Here is a 15,167-nt window from a genome sequence, read left to right as displayed (position 1 = left end):
GCCTGATCAAGGCCACCCGCCCCTTCGAGCGCCTGAGCATCGACTTTAAGGGGCCCCTCCCATCCTCTGACCGTAATGTGTACTTCCTCAACATCGTTGATGAGTACTCCCGTTTCCCCTTTGCCTTCCCCTGCCCCGACATGACCAGTAGCACGGTCATCAAGTGCCTGAATGCCCTCTTCGCCTTGTTCGGGTTCCCGAACTATATACACAGCGACCGGGGCTCCTCCTTCATGAGCGAGGAACTCCGGCAATTCCTCCTAGAGAGAGGTATTGCAGCAAGCAGGACCACCAGCTACAACCCCAGAGGTAACGGTCAGGTGGAAAGAGAGAACGCGACGGTATGGAAGGCCGTCCTCTTAGCCTTAAAGTCTAAGGGCCTCCCAACCTCCCGCTGGCAAGAAGTCCTCCCGACAGCGCTGCACTCCATCCGGTCATTACTTTGCACGGCCACTAACACCACCCCCCATGAACGAATGTTCGTTTTCCCCAGGAAGTCGACTACGGGAACCACTCTACCAACCTGGCTGACCGCCCCGGGGCCGGTCTGGCTGCGGAAACACGTGAGGGCCCATAAAACGGACCCCCTGGTCGAGAGGGTGAACCTCCTGCACGCCAACCCCCAGTACGCCTACGTGGCGTACCCAGACGGGCGGGAGGACACTGTCTCCCTACGAGACCTCGCACCCTCAGCCGATCCGGAAACACCGCCACCACCCCCCCCAACCCCAGCCCAGGTAGACGGCATGCCGGAACCCCACGAGCCCTCGCCGACCACGCAAACACCAGCATCAACACCGGATAAGGCACCAGCACCGGATAAGGCAACACCACCGCTGCGGCGATCGGAGAGGCTTACGAAGCCTCCGGACAGACTGACCTACCAGAATTGGTAGTACACTTCACCCCGCCGGACTTAATTCTAAACAAGGGGTGAATGTGGTAAACCACGTTCACTATCGTATCACTGTTAGTAGTTAGCACTGTTCACCACTGTTCGTTATAACTGTATCACTGACCACTATTGTATCACGGTACGAGGTCGCCTCTTGCCACACTGCTATACCTGGGATGACCACCGCCGACTCCGCCTTGGCTCCACCCACCAGGCCAGGTATAAAGGTGAGCGACTGACTGGTATTCCTCCTGCTTGGATCGGATCACCCACGAGAGTGGGCTCTGTTATTTAGTCAATAAAAACCTTTAGTCACCTTCGTAACTCTTCGCCTTTTATTGGAGGAATTGATAGGTATATCAGAAAGATTACCTGTAATCATCTGGCATTATTCTCTGACTATATAAGCTGTGTCTTTATGCATCTCTCCACTTCACCTGACGAAGGAGCAGCGCTCCGAAAGCTTGTGATTTCAAATAAAACTGTTGGACTATAACCTGGTGTTGTGTGACTTCTTACATTTGTCCACCCCAGTCCAACACCGGCATCTCCACACCACAGTTATAAACTAGCAAGTCAACTAACCTGTGCCCATCTGCAGTAGAAATATCAAAACCTTTAACTGTCAGGAGTGGATGATGAAAGGTAGCAACTACTAATAGCGGCCACATCAGATCTAACATGCCCAAATGGTGTGGTTTATAGTGAGACCTATCTGCACCGTTTACAGGTCTCACTTATGCTGTCCATATCTGCAATGCTCAATTATCACAGCTCTGTATTGCAGTTCCTTGCACATGGGGTATCAAACAAGGTACTTGCCATCGTCATGCTAGGTGCAGCAAATGTGCAAGATGCAAATATGACAGGTTATTCCAACAGATAAACTCCATGTGCTCTGCTCAATGCCTCCATTTTAGCAAAGGGGAAATAGAGCGACATGATGGGGGTTTAGGAAGCAAAAAAACAAAAAGATTCAATGTAGAAGTATTGTAATTTAACATTTTTGCTAGTTTTAAACAGATTGCTGCTCCTAAACTCAATTAGAGCTTACCCTTCATTTCCGTATGAAATGAAACAATGCATTTAAGGGGAAACTACATAAACACGAGAAAGGAATAGCACGATATACTGATAGGGTGAAATTAAGCAAGGTGGGAGGAGGCTCGTGTGCAGCGTAACACCGGCATGGACCAGTTCGGCGAATAGCCTGTTTCTGTGCTGTAAATTCTATGAAATGCGGATACTACAAAATCATCAGGTTCTTTGTATTAATGAGATGGCCAGAGTTCTTTTGATTATGGGTGACATGGGTGCAAGTCCCATACCATAACTACTACATTACCATATCCATGTGCACAGTAACTCAATTACAGTCATTCTACAATCACATGAATACCATTTGTTCACATCACTACTGTATTACGTAGAATTTAAAAATAGCTTTTATATCGTTACTAACAGCCAAAACAAGATTTTTATTTTACATGGAAGTAAGCTTTTCTTGCAATTACTTGCACAGAAACATTTTGGGGCAGGGGAGTAGATCATTAGCTGAGTTTTTCAGCTCTCCCTAAAGATACAGGCAAATAATGATGGTCAAATTATGCTTAAATGGGCACCTCTAATTATCGCCCGGCATTCCATCTCAATTAAGTGAAGTGCTGAAAAGCCATCCTATGGTTCGGACGTATGCAATAAATGTCAGTGGATAGAACACATTCTTCACAACTGCATCAACAGTTTCGACAAGGTTAGGTCTTACTATGGAAAAAACCATGTTTGTTCTTGAGTTGGATGCAATTCTCCACTGTTTCCTTTAGCTTTGAGTTGGTTATCCCAGAGGAGGCCCTACAAGATACACGGAACCTGAATTGGCAGATTTTTGCTCCTGGTTTTCTATAAATATGAATACACGATGAAGATGGCCAGATGTGTTTTTTTTTTATAAACGTTTTATTTAAACTGCATACCTCACAATAAAGTTGAGTGGCATGAATATAGAAACAGTAAGACATAAAATGCCACTCCTTCATTGCTGTTGGATCAATATCCTTGGACTCCTGACCCAACATCATTATGGGGGCAGCACCACACGGACAACCATTTCAAGGACAAGTGCCACTGCCACCACCTTCACAGGGTAACCAGAGATGGACAGTAAGTGCGGCCAACTGGCGTAGCTATTAACACAACTGATAAAAGTATTGCATCAGGAGCATGCCAAATATTGATTGCAGCAACTTATACCAGTTTATAAAGAGGGGCAAAAATCTTGTACCCAAGTCAAACCAATATTGTTGCATGCTGAGTATATTCAAGGCTCAGATCGATTGATTTTTGGACTTTAGGAGCATCAAGGGATATGGAGATCAGGCAGGAAAGTGGAGTTGAGGTCAAAGATCAGCCATGATCTTGTTGCATGGCGGAGCAGGCTCGAGGGACCGTATTGCCTACTCCTGCTCCTAATTCTTATGTTCTTATTAAGTATTAAAATGGTCAAAATAAATGCCTTCCCTAACTTTAAAAAACATTAGCTTTGATGCCAACAGGCCTGAAAATGATTTATTTATTTAGCTTCCTTACAAAAAACGCTCAACTTACCAGTTTGTCTTTAAGTCGTTCACCGAGAATGAGAAAGTCACTTCTCCCAGTGCCCTCTGGTTGAATGACCTTACAGACGCCAACTCGACTGAGACCACCTCCTTCTTGTGGTAACCATCCCGAGTCATCTCTGGTCATAACCACAGCTTTGACACGTACAATGTAGCTGTCACTGCAAAGGGAAACCAAAGTTGGTAAAGGTTATGTTGTCAATTGTTGTGTTTCATTTGACCCAGAGCACCCAAAACTCTAAATAAATGTTGAAACTTATGAAATGCCAGCCTTTACAACTGTATCATACATCAAGTTTCACTTCATAATTCTAAGATCTCTCTTAAGAGGACAGTGAAGAACAGTTATTATATATTCAAAAACCAGGCATGTGTTTTCTTGCCCCCCAAAAAATATATCAAAAAGGAAAATGATCCCCAACTTATGTAACGTTAAGAAAAACTAAACAGACTGTCTCACAAACACATTTTGGTGATTGGTGCTAGTAATGAAAAAAAGCAAATTGCACTAAGTAAAGTAGGCTAGGTAACAAAAGTTTGTGCTACCAGAAAGTATCTTTTATTTAAAAATGTACAACATCCACCCATGTTTGTTTGTATTGTGCAACAATAGAATAAAGCAAAAATATTTTTATTTTCTATGATCACATTGAACTGGACTTGCATTTTTTTATACAGCACCTTTCACAACCAGTGGACAACTCAAAGTGCTTTACAGCCAATGAAAAACTTTTGAAGTGTAATCACTGCAGTAATGTAGGGAAATGCGGCAGGAAACTTGCGCACAGCAAGATTCCACAAACAGCAATGAGATAATGACCAGATAATCTGTTTTGTGGATGTTGGTTGAGGGGATAAATGTTGGCCAGAACGCCAGGGAGAACTCCCCTAGTCGTCTTTTACATCCACCAGAGGAGGCAGACGGCACCTCCAACACTGCTGCACTCCCCCAGTACCGCACTGAAGTGTTAGCCTAGATTATGTGTCTCTGGAGTGGGGTTTTAACACATAACCTTCTTAGGAGGCGAGAGTGCTACTCACTGAGCCAAGTCTGGCCAATGTAGTACTTCAGTATTATTTCATCTTGTGAACAAAAAGGCATGGAAAGAAAAATGTGTTGAAAACTCTGAACAAAACTGTCTTTCTGTAGAACTTTCATAATAGGAATATCTGTTTATGGACCTAAAGTATATAAAAGAGGATAGCATATATATATTAATAATTATATATATATATTTTAAAAAACTTGCATTTATATAGCGCCTTTCAAAACCACTGGACATCTCAAAGCACTTTACAGCCAATGAAGTACTTTTGGAGTGTTTATTTTTATTCATTTATGCGATGGGGGCATCACTGGCAAGGCCAGCATTTATTGCCCATCCCTAATTGCCCTTGAGAAGGTGGTGGTGAGCCGCCTTCTTGAACCACTGCAGTCTGTGTGGTGAAGGCACTCCCACAGTGCTGTTATGGAGGGAGTTCCAGGATTTTGACCCAGCGACGATGAACGATCGGCGATATAATTTTAAGTCAGAATGGTGTGTGACTTGGAGGGGAACTTGCAGGTGATGGTGGTCCCATGTGCCTGCTGCCTTTGTCCTTCCAGGTGGATTTGGGAGGTGCTACCGAAGAAGCCTTGGCGAGTTGCTGCAGTGCATCTTGTAGATGGTAAACACTGCAGCCACAGTATGCCGGTGGTGGAGGGAGTGAATGCTTAAGGTGGTGGATGGGGTGCCAATCAAGTGGGCTGCTTTGTTGTCGAGCTTGAGTGTTGTTGGAGCTGCACTCATCCAGGCAAGTGGAGAGTATTCCATCACACTCCTTACTTGTGCCTTGTAGATGGTGGAAAGGCTTTGGGGAGTCAGGAGGCGAGACACTCGCCGCAGAATACCTAGCCTCTGACTTGTTCTTGTTGCCATAGTATTTATGTGGCTGGTCCAGTTAAGTTTCTGGTCAATGGTAACCCCTAGGATGTTAATGGTGGGGGTTTCTGCCATGGTAATGCCATTGAATGTCAAGGGGTGGTGGTTAGACTCTCGCTTGTTGGAGATAGTCATTGCCTGGCACTTGTGTGGTGCGAATGTTACCTGCCAATTATCATCCCAAGCCTGAATGTCGTCCAGGTCTTGTTGCATGTTGGAATAAACTGCTTCATTATCTGAGGAGTTGCAAATGGCACTGAACACTGTGCAGTCATCAGCGAACATCCCCATTTCTGACCTTATGTTGGAGAGAAGGTCATTGATGAAGCAGCTGAAGATGGTTGGGCCTTGGACACTGCCCTGAGGAACTCCTGCAGTGATATCCTGGGGCTGTGATGATTGACCTCCAACCAACACCACCATCTTCCTTTGTGCTAGGTATGACTCCAGCCAGTGGAGAGTTTCTCTTCCCCCCCCCCCCCGATTCCCATTGACTTCAGTTTTACTAGGGCTCCTTGATGCCACACTCGGTTAAATGCTGCCTTGATGTCAAGGGCAGTCACTCTCACCTCACCTCTGGAAATGTTGTAATGTAGTGAGATAGAGAGAGAGAGAGAGAGAGAGAGAGAGAAGTATCGTTTCTAGTGTAACACTCCATTGTGCACCAGATATTACACTTAACAGAAGCAAAGGAATAGAATGCCCACTGGCCTGGAGCCTGAAACTCAACAACCACACCCTACGTCTACTTAGCAATTAGACTTTGTGGCAATTAAAGGAAACCAGCTCTACCTTAGACGCAGGGTACATGGTGCATTACTTTTGTCCATAGGGCAGCATCCAACATATTCTGCACAATGCCATGGGAGATTTACTAGTAATATGCAAAAGGTGATGGGGAAACACTTTACATGGTTCTTTCCAGCTTTGTTGTTTAAAAATGCCAATCTCTGCCTGTTTGAAGATTTCAATCACGAGTTCTCACTGGGTGTGCATCAGCAGTTCTGGCACGGCCCACGTCAACTTTATATTAAATCTTATGGCTATTTGTAGTGATGCAAGTTCAAGTCATCACAATTATTCTCTTTAAAAGGCCAAGAGTCCATCAGCAGCACTCGTAGATAGGAAAAGTCAGTGGTAAAATAAAATGAGCTAGGTGAACAAACTGCACCACCCAGTTTAGAGATAAACAGTAGTACAATATCTGCTCCATTGCAGCAATCCAGAAGTGTTGTCTAAACCAGAATACCAAAGGTTGATTGCAAAAACATAGCTATCAATATCTGAGGCAGGTATAAAGTTTGAAATCTCCACCCGTTGCAAAGATTACAACGATTTATACTGGAACGTACATGGGGTCTGGTACTACAAATGCAGTAAATGTCTGTTGTTTTCAATGGCGTTATTCCTTACCACTAATACTTTACAGAAATGAAAATAAAATCTTTGCAAAAATACTGTGCTGCCCAGGAGAGAGAGAAAACCCTGAAATAATTGCACCAAAATTAAGAGTACTACTGCATCAATTTCACTTCTGCCTGTTGCACTTGTGAATTGAGCCCCTTACACAAGATAAACTGTAATGCACTACTTTAGTGCGATATCCTCTAGATTTGTGTTCATTCTCCTCCAGAGTATTGGCTATTCTTCCCAAGTGTTATATTTGGATGGTGGTGGTGAGTGACGACACCAAACTTCACTGGTCTGTAAAGCACTTTGGGACATCCTGAAAGGCATTATATAAATACAAGTCTTTCTTTTCAAACAGTAAAATATTCCACATCCATCAGTGTTATCTTTCACATAAAATTGTTATAAAAAATATTTTTTGCAAACCCGCTGGTAAATGCACTGCTTGGTGTGTTAGTCATACAAAGTATAAGATCTGAAGTTCAATAGTCAAGTCTGTGCTGAGCTAGCTGATCTCATCGGAGATGGTACCAAGGGTACAAGGGTATTACAAAATCGATCTTTAAACTGGGAGGAAGGAAGAAACATTGACAGAGAGATATCCAGTGACCACTGCTGGAAGTGCAGTGTGTGTGTGAGCATCAGGGGAGGAGGTGGAGGCTGTGCTCAGCTGTCATAACCCTTGCTGACTCTAGGTTCACAAACAGCAGTAATTTAGGCAAGATAACAAAGGCAGCTGGAATGTTTTTTTTAATAAAAGAAAACAAAAGAAATAGAAATCCGTTGACGTAATAACGAAAGTTCAATTCACGTGTCGGTTGGTAGCACTCTCACCACTGAGTCAGGAGGTTGTGGGTTCAAGTCCCACTCCAGAGACTCGAGCACAAAAATCTTGGCCGACACTCCAGTGCAGTGTTGAGGGTATGCTGCACTGTCGGAGGTGCTGTCTTTCAGATAAGACGTTAAACCAAGGCCCCGTCTGCTCTCTCAGGTGGACGTAAAAGATCCCATGGCACTATTTTGAAGAAGAGCAGTGGGGTTATCCCTGGTGTCCTGACCAATATTTATCCCTCAATCAACATTACTAAAGCAGATTGTCTGGTCATTATCACATTGCTGTTTGTGGGAGCTTGCTGTGGGCAAATTGGCTGCTGTGTTTCCTACATTACAACAGTGACTACACTTCAAAAGTACTTCATTGGCTGTAAAACATTTTGGGACGTCCTGAGGTCGTGGAAGGTGCTATATAATGCAAGTTTTTTTATTTTTCATTAAAGCTGTATTTGGTTTTTCTCCCAAATGTTCGTACTACCCTTAAATTTTTTTTTTTTTTTTTTATAAAGATAGGTTTTTTTTTGCCTCGTCTGCTATTTTTCTCCTTTGTATGTCAAGGCCCTGTCTACGCTCTCAGGTGGACATAAAAGATCCCCTGGCACTATTTCGAAGAGGAGCAGGGAAGCAGGAGGGCAGACGGGGCCTCGGTTTAACATCTGATTTGAAAGACGACAGCTCTGACAGTGCAGCACTCCTTTAGTACTGCACTGGTGTGTCAGCCTAGATTTTTGTGCTCAAGGCGTGGGGCTCGAACTCACAATCTTCTGACTCAGAGGCGATAGTGCTACCCACTGAGCCATGGCTGACACGTGATGTGGAACAACTGATGAAAGGTAACCGCAGAAAAGGAATGAGTTTGGAACATATTAACAGAACTCAAGCTGGATAAGTCCCAAGGCCCTGATGGCATGCATCCTAGGCTGCTGAATGATGTCAGAGAGAAGATAGTTGCAATTTTTCAATCCTACAATATGCAAATTGTGCCGTAGGAACACCCTTGATTCAAAAAGAGAGAATAATAAATTGGATAACTATAGTCCCGTAAGTCTAAATTGGGCAAACTCTTAGAATCCATAATTCAAGATAAAATTAGTAAGCATTTAGAAATGCATAGGTTAATCAAGGATGATCAGCATGAATTTGATAAAGGCAAGTTAGGTTTGACAAATTAAGTTTTTATTTTGCAGAAGTGACAGATTTGATCGATAGAAAATGCAGTAGACATATTTTCTTTTCTTAATGGCGACTGACTAGGAACTGTGGTGGGGCAATGGGATTTGGTTGTCCATGCATACACATCACTAAAAGCTAGTGGATAGATACAAAAAGTAACCAAAAAGGCTAATGGAATGTTGGCTTTTATATCAAAGGGTTGGAATACAAAGGGGAGGAGGTTGTGCTGGAGTTGGAGGGCCTTGGTCACACCCAATCTGGTGTATTGCGTTCAGTTTTGGCCACCGAAGCTCAGGAAAGATATATTGGCCTTGGAGTGGGCACAGTACAGATTCACCAGACTGATAGCAAGCATTAAAGGTCAAGTTATGATGACCGGTTACATAAACTTGACTTGCATTCCTTTGAGTTTAGAAGGTTGAGGGGTGATCTAACTGAGGTGTTTAAAGTGATAAAAGAATGCAATAGTGTAGACAGAGAAGCTATTTCCTCTGGTGGGGAAAATTCTGATCAAGAGTTAGGCCATTTAGGAGTGAAATCAGGAGCACTTTTTCCACACAAAAGGTAGTAGAAATCTGGAATTCTCACCCAAAAGGCTGTGGATGCTGGGTCAATTGAAATTTTCACGGCTGAGATTGACATTTTTTTTTATTAAGTAAGGGTATTAAGGGATGTGGATCAAATTGAATTGAGGTATAGATCAGCCATGATTTAACCGAATAGGCTCTAGGGGCTGAATAGCCTCCTGCACTGTCCATGTTCCTACAGCCATGAAGCACTTATCAGTAGATATGGCCACTCGATTCTGCTATTTTATGTTTTTTCCCCCCCCAGTTTAAAGAGTCAGGCTTTACACAGAAGCTGCAAGTTATATTTCGTCAGACTTCAGTCATAGCTGTTGCTGATTAGAATGGCCTTCCTATAATGGCTGAGGACAGCAGGTTTGGTGCAAAAACAAAAATATTTATATTTATAATACTCAAACTAACGTTCTGCCAACAATAAAGTCGGATGTGCTACACCCACATGGAAAGCAGCATCAACATCGTATCTGTCGCCGAGGAGAAAACGGACATGGACGAGACTGCCTGATGGGTGCTACACAAAGGCCAAGGAAGGGAAATGTGTGTGATGGATTGATTAACACACCCATGCCAAGGGATAGATGCCAAAAAGGAAAGTCGTCTTCCTCCCAGTCACCCATGCATTCACTGGTTTAGGAAGCAGCCACGTCATGTGGAGCATGACTATTTTACAAGGTCAGTAATAACTAAATAGCTTGAAAACAGTCAAATAATCGGCAAACTCGACCATAGCCAGGAAAAAAAGTCCCCATGATATCTCATTAAAATTAAGAATAGACTTCCAGATTACAAATATTAATACATTGTTATGACTATTTAAATTTAAAAAAAAATATTGCTGTAACGAATGACCAAGTCAGAGTTAAACTGCAACAGCTGTTAGGTTTGATTTATTCTCTTTTGGGTGACGCCAATTACTCTCGTTTTATTAATTTTATGAATGTATCCACACGGAGAGAGATGGTTGGAGGATGGAAAGAAGAGGGCAGGGGTAAAAGAAAGTTTCTTAGACTAAGATGTTGTTGTAGGAATCTATATTGGGGCCGCTCTTACTTACTATATACCTGTACTTTAATAATGATCTGAATTTCGGAATTGATTGGGACAATATCAAAATATGCCGATGAGACCAATTTTCTGGGGGATGGGGAAGAGTGGTTAGAAAAATGAAACTAAGATTGTGAAAGACTTCAGGAAGGCAGCCAACAACAACTTGCATTTATACAGCGCCTTTAATGTAGTAAAACGGGTAGTCAAAACTGCCCAACGCATTACCGGCACCCGGCTACCGACCATAGAGCACATATACCAGAAACGCTGTTTACGGAGGTCACGGTCCATCATCAAAGACCCTACCCACCCCAGCCACAGTCTGTTCGCCCTCCTGCCATCTGGGAGACGCTACAGATGCATTCGCGCCCGTACGACCAGATTTAGGAACAGCTTCTTTCCCAGGGCTGTCATCCTACTGAACTCCACAAATAAACTCTAAAGCCTGCACATCTGCCAATGCACTTTATTATGGTTATGTTTATGTTAATGTATTTCAAGCCAAATGTATGTTGAATGTTTAAATGTCTTAATCTAAATGTACACTCTCGGGAGCCGCAAGCCTACATTTCGTTGTACTGCACTTGTGCACTAACAATGACAATAAACGTTGATTTGATTTGATTTGATTTGAAGATGCTTCACAGGAGCGTTATCAAACAAAATCTGACACCTAGCCACATAAGGACAACTGTCCTAATTCGGAGAAATAAGTTACTAAAAACTGAAAATTAGCCTCCACATAATTTCACAATGTCAGCAGCTACCTTTATGCAATTAGCTGCTCATTAGACACATATTTTGCTGTTCATAGGGATTTTATTTTATTTTAAAGTTTCAGAAAAGGCTGAGAGTAACCATCTTAAACATTTTAATTCAACTACTGTCTTTTTAAAAAAAGGGTTTTAGAATTTTAAAATTCTCATCCTTGTTTTCAAATCCCTCCATGACCTTACCTCTCCCTATCTCTAATTACCTCCATCCCCACAACCCTCCGAGATGTCTGCACTCCTCTAATTCTGGCCCCTTAAGCATTCCCGATTTTCATCGCTCCACCATTGGCAGTCTTGCATTCAATTGCTGAGGCCCTAAGCTCTGGAATTCCCTCCCTAAACCTCTCAGCCTCTTTATCTCTCTTTCTTCCTTTAAGATACTCCTTAAAACATCTGCCTTAATGTCTCCTTTTGTAGCTCGGTGTCAAATTTGTTTGATAACGCTCCTGTGAAGCGCCCTGGGACATTTTGCTATGTTAAAGGCACTGTATAAATACAAGTTGTTGTTGTTGTTGTATAACAAGTGTAACCCCTTCACGGTTCTTTAGATATATGTGAGATGTGGTCTCTGTTGTAGACAGTATTCTATAGTCCAGTAAGGAGATCACTACTACAATGGCTTAATTCTAACTATCTTACTTTATAGTTTTAACATCAGACAGTATAAGAAGATTACAGGTCAATGAACTAAATTAGACATTTGCATACATTAGAATGACTCTAGACATAATAAACATACATTCTCCATTTACATGGATTCAAAGGACTGTCCCTGTGTCCAAATTCGAGTGCACTCTTTCATTGGCGCGCTTAAGTTGGAGCTCATGGTATGTATAATGCCTGCAAGACTTACGACTCCGAACCCCTTCGTTGAATTCTCTTCACGATCACTGAATCCCACTTTGAGTTCTGGATGCAGAGCTACTAATACGAAGGGCGGCGGCCGAGTTTGGAAGCCCGGGACGGGATGCGGCAGCCATTTGCCTCCCGAGCCCTCTTTTCAGAGCTCCTGCCCTCTCCTCTTCCAGTCGCTCTCTGCAGCTTTTCCCGCTCGAAAAACCCGACTCCACCCCCTTCCTCCTGGGGTTTCTGCCTGGAGACAGCGCAGCCTCACTGTCTGCAACAGTTGATACTGGTGCAGAATTATGGAAAGTCTGCTCTTAGTCACATTGTGTCCTTAAAAGTTCTTGCCGTACCTTCACATGGCAACTTTAACCCAGGGATTTATAACAATGATAATAGTGTCTAAGTTAAAGATTGATAACCATACTTAGCGTACATAACATTTCCAGTGGGTATTACACTCCCCCCCCCCCCCATACCAAATATAGGCATGTCCCCATGACTAATGAACTTTACACATAAGTGGTTGCATGCTTCCCAACCATGTATAAAGGGAGGTAACATATCGAACCGTTATTACATCATTACACTTGGCATTCCTAGTCACTTTGCATGTGAAACAGAGGAGCAACTCTTTTAGGTAAAGTCTTTCTCTGGACACAACGTGCACAGGACTTGCAGAACTCCTCAACCGCAGACTTCATACGCGGCCAATAGAATCTGTCCTTGACCATCCCATAGGTCTTATCTACTCCCAGATGACCTGCGTCATCATGCAAAGACTTCATCACTATTTCCCTGTACTTTTCAGGCAGGACCAACTGTGAATGACATGGTTTAGTGGGTGGGTGAGTGATTCTACACAACACTCCCTCTTTAATTTCCAAGCGGTCCCATTCTCTTAGGAGCAGACGACAGTCAGGATGTTTTGATTTGTCGATCTGTGTAATATCACCCAGACGGAGAGCTGAAAACACCTCATGAATACAGGGATCCTCCTGTTGTACTTTGGATATTTCAGATGAACACAACATGGGTAAGTTTTGTACATCCAAACTGGAAAGGTTGCAAAATGCCTGGGGAACAGCATGCATTGACGCTCCCAAGTGGTCAATCTCTCGGGCATGAAATGAATTCTTTGGTCCAGATACCACGGACATCTGACACATTACTTTCACATCTGCTGAAGCAACATCTTTCCACTCTGGTTTCTGGTAGTGTGGGCGACGAGACAGAGCATCTGCGTCAATGTTCTGTTGGTAATTACGTGGTGGCCCTCGGCGGCGAGGGTTGTTGCGACGGCAATGATTTCGGTCCGCGGCATATCGGCTTCCTTGAACTGGAACTCCACCTGGACCAGTGACGTTTGCCGCCTCTGCACCCTTTTCACCTTCCACTACGTCAAACTTCACAGTTTCACCGTCACCAACACTGCGTAGATACTCCCGTGGGTTATTCTTCTTTATGGCAGTCTGATGTACAAATACATCTTCCTTTGTATCATTCCTGTTGATGAATCCATAGCCATTTCGTACGTTGAACCACTTTACTGTTCCAAGAACCTTTGTTGCGATGACTTTCTTCTCCCCTCGTCTATTATTGCACTTAGCAGAACGTGTCTTAACTACAGGGACAGCAGGCCGTTCCGTTACTGTGCCCCTTTTGTAGTTTCCCGACTTCTTGGTAAGTTTTATGAGACGGTCATTTACTTTTTTTTAGATTTTCCTCACCTCTACATTCTCGCTTGAAATGTCCATCCTTTCCACAGTTATAACAAAAGACTCCAGGTCTATCTCCTTCATGGGGATATCCTTTAGAGGAATCATTCATTTTGCTGTTAGACTTCGCAGGGTGTTCAACCTTTTGCACCCGTGCGTCATCCCTTTCTGTGTTGGGCTTAGACCGAAAATATGCCATCTCGGCTCTCATGACATTTATTTCCTTCTTCAGCTGTTCCATCTCAGGGTTGACATCACCCTTAGGAGTAGGAACTGTAACAGGAGTCACAAGCTTGGACATCACAGCACTCTTTGCTACATTCCGGGCCTGAAGCATATCCTCCTCCTCTCTGACTTCCCTTAGCAGCTCAGTGAAGGTAGGTGGATCTCGCAACTTATGGGTCATGCGTATGCGAAGAGCAGTCACGTCTTCGAGCAATGCACCTCGCACAACCTGTTCAATGCGGAACCGATTCATTTCAGGCAACTCAATCACTCTTTTCCGTAACATACAATGCAGCAGTTTGTCTATTCTCAGCAGATAACTGGACAGCTTCTCTCCCTCACACTGGAATGTGCTTCTGAATCTGACCATCAAATCTGAAATGGTTTCAGTAGTTCCAAAGGCAGTTTCTAGAGCCTGCATGTAGTCAAAGTTGGAGCTCATGGGATGTATAATGTCTGCAAGACTTACGACTCCGAACCCCTTCGTTGAATTCTCTTCACGATCACTGAATCCCACTTTGAGTTCTGGATGCAGAGCTACTAATACGAAGGGCGGCGGCCGAGTTTGGAAGCCCGGGACGGGATGCGGCAGCCATTTGCCTCCCGAGCCCTCTTTTCAGAGCTCCTGCCCTCTCCTCTTCCAGTCGCTCTCTGCAGCTTTTCCTGCTCGAAAAACCCGACTCCACCCCTTCCTCCTGGGGTTTCTGCCTGGAGACAGCGCAGCCTCACTGTCTGCAACAGTTGATACTGGTGCAGAATTATGGAAAGTCTGCTCTTAGTCACATTGTGTCCTTAAAAGTTCTTGCCGTACCTTCACATGGCAACTTTAACCCAGGGATTTATAACAATGATAATACAGTGTCTAAGTTAAAGATTGATAACCATACTTAGCGTACATAACATTACCAGTGGGTATTACACAAGCATCAAAATAAGCAAAGAGAAATCTATTTTAGGCTGGACAAGCTTAATGTTTTACATAAGGCATGCTTTCAAACAGCTATTTTAACCCATTGCTTCTAGCTACTTATTTAGCATTTTCTTCAATTGCACTACATTTTGTTTGCTGTTAAGTTTAATACTTAACCATACAAACATTAAGTTCCATTAACTGCCAAAGTTCAA

The 15,167-nt window shown here is 43.4% G+C and overlaps 2 protein-coding genes across 3 annotated transcripts in view; one reads left to right on the top strand and one right to left on the bottom strand.

Annotated features, from left to right (window-relative positions):
• Positions 1-3,697, bottom strand: part of spred2b (sprouty related EVH1 domain containing 2b) — a gene marked incomplete at its 5' end in the record, with an annotated part of 77,309 nt that extends 73,612 nt beyond the window's left edge. The window contains one exon of the mRNA XM_085977748.1: positions 3,500-3,697. Coding sequence (XP_085833874.1) covers positions 3,500-3,697 — 198 coding nt within the window. The remainder of the gene's footprint in view (positions 1-3,499) is intronic.
• sertad2b (SERTA domain containing 2b) overlaps positions 1-15,167 on the top strand; it is a 542,965-nt gene that overhangs the window by 391,824 nt on the left and 135,974 nt on the right. The window lies entirely within an intron of this gene.

The sequence above is a fragment of the Somniosus microcephalus genome, chromosome 3, assembly GCF_052327205.1.
Source record: "Somniosus microcephalus isolate GS21.2 chromosome 3, FLI_Smic_1.0, whole genome shotgun sequence".
NCBI classification, from domain to species: Eukaryota; Metazoa; Chordata; class Chondrichthyes; order Squaliformes; family Somniosidae; genus Somniosus; species Somniosus microcephalus.
Note: the sequence above shows the minus strand (reverse complement) of the source record. Positions and strands in the feature narration are given on the sequence as shown.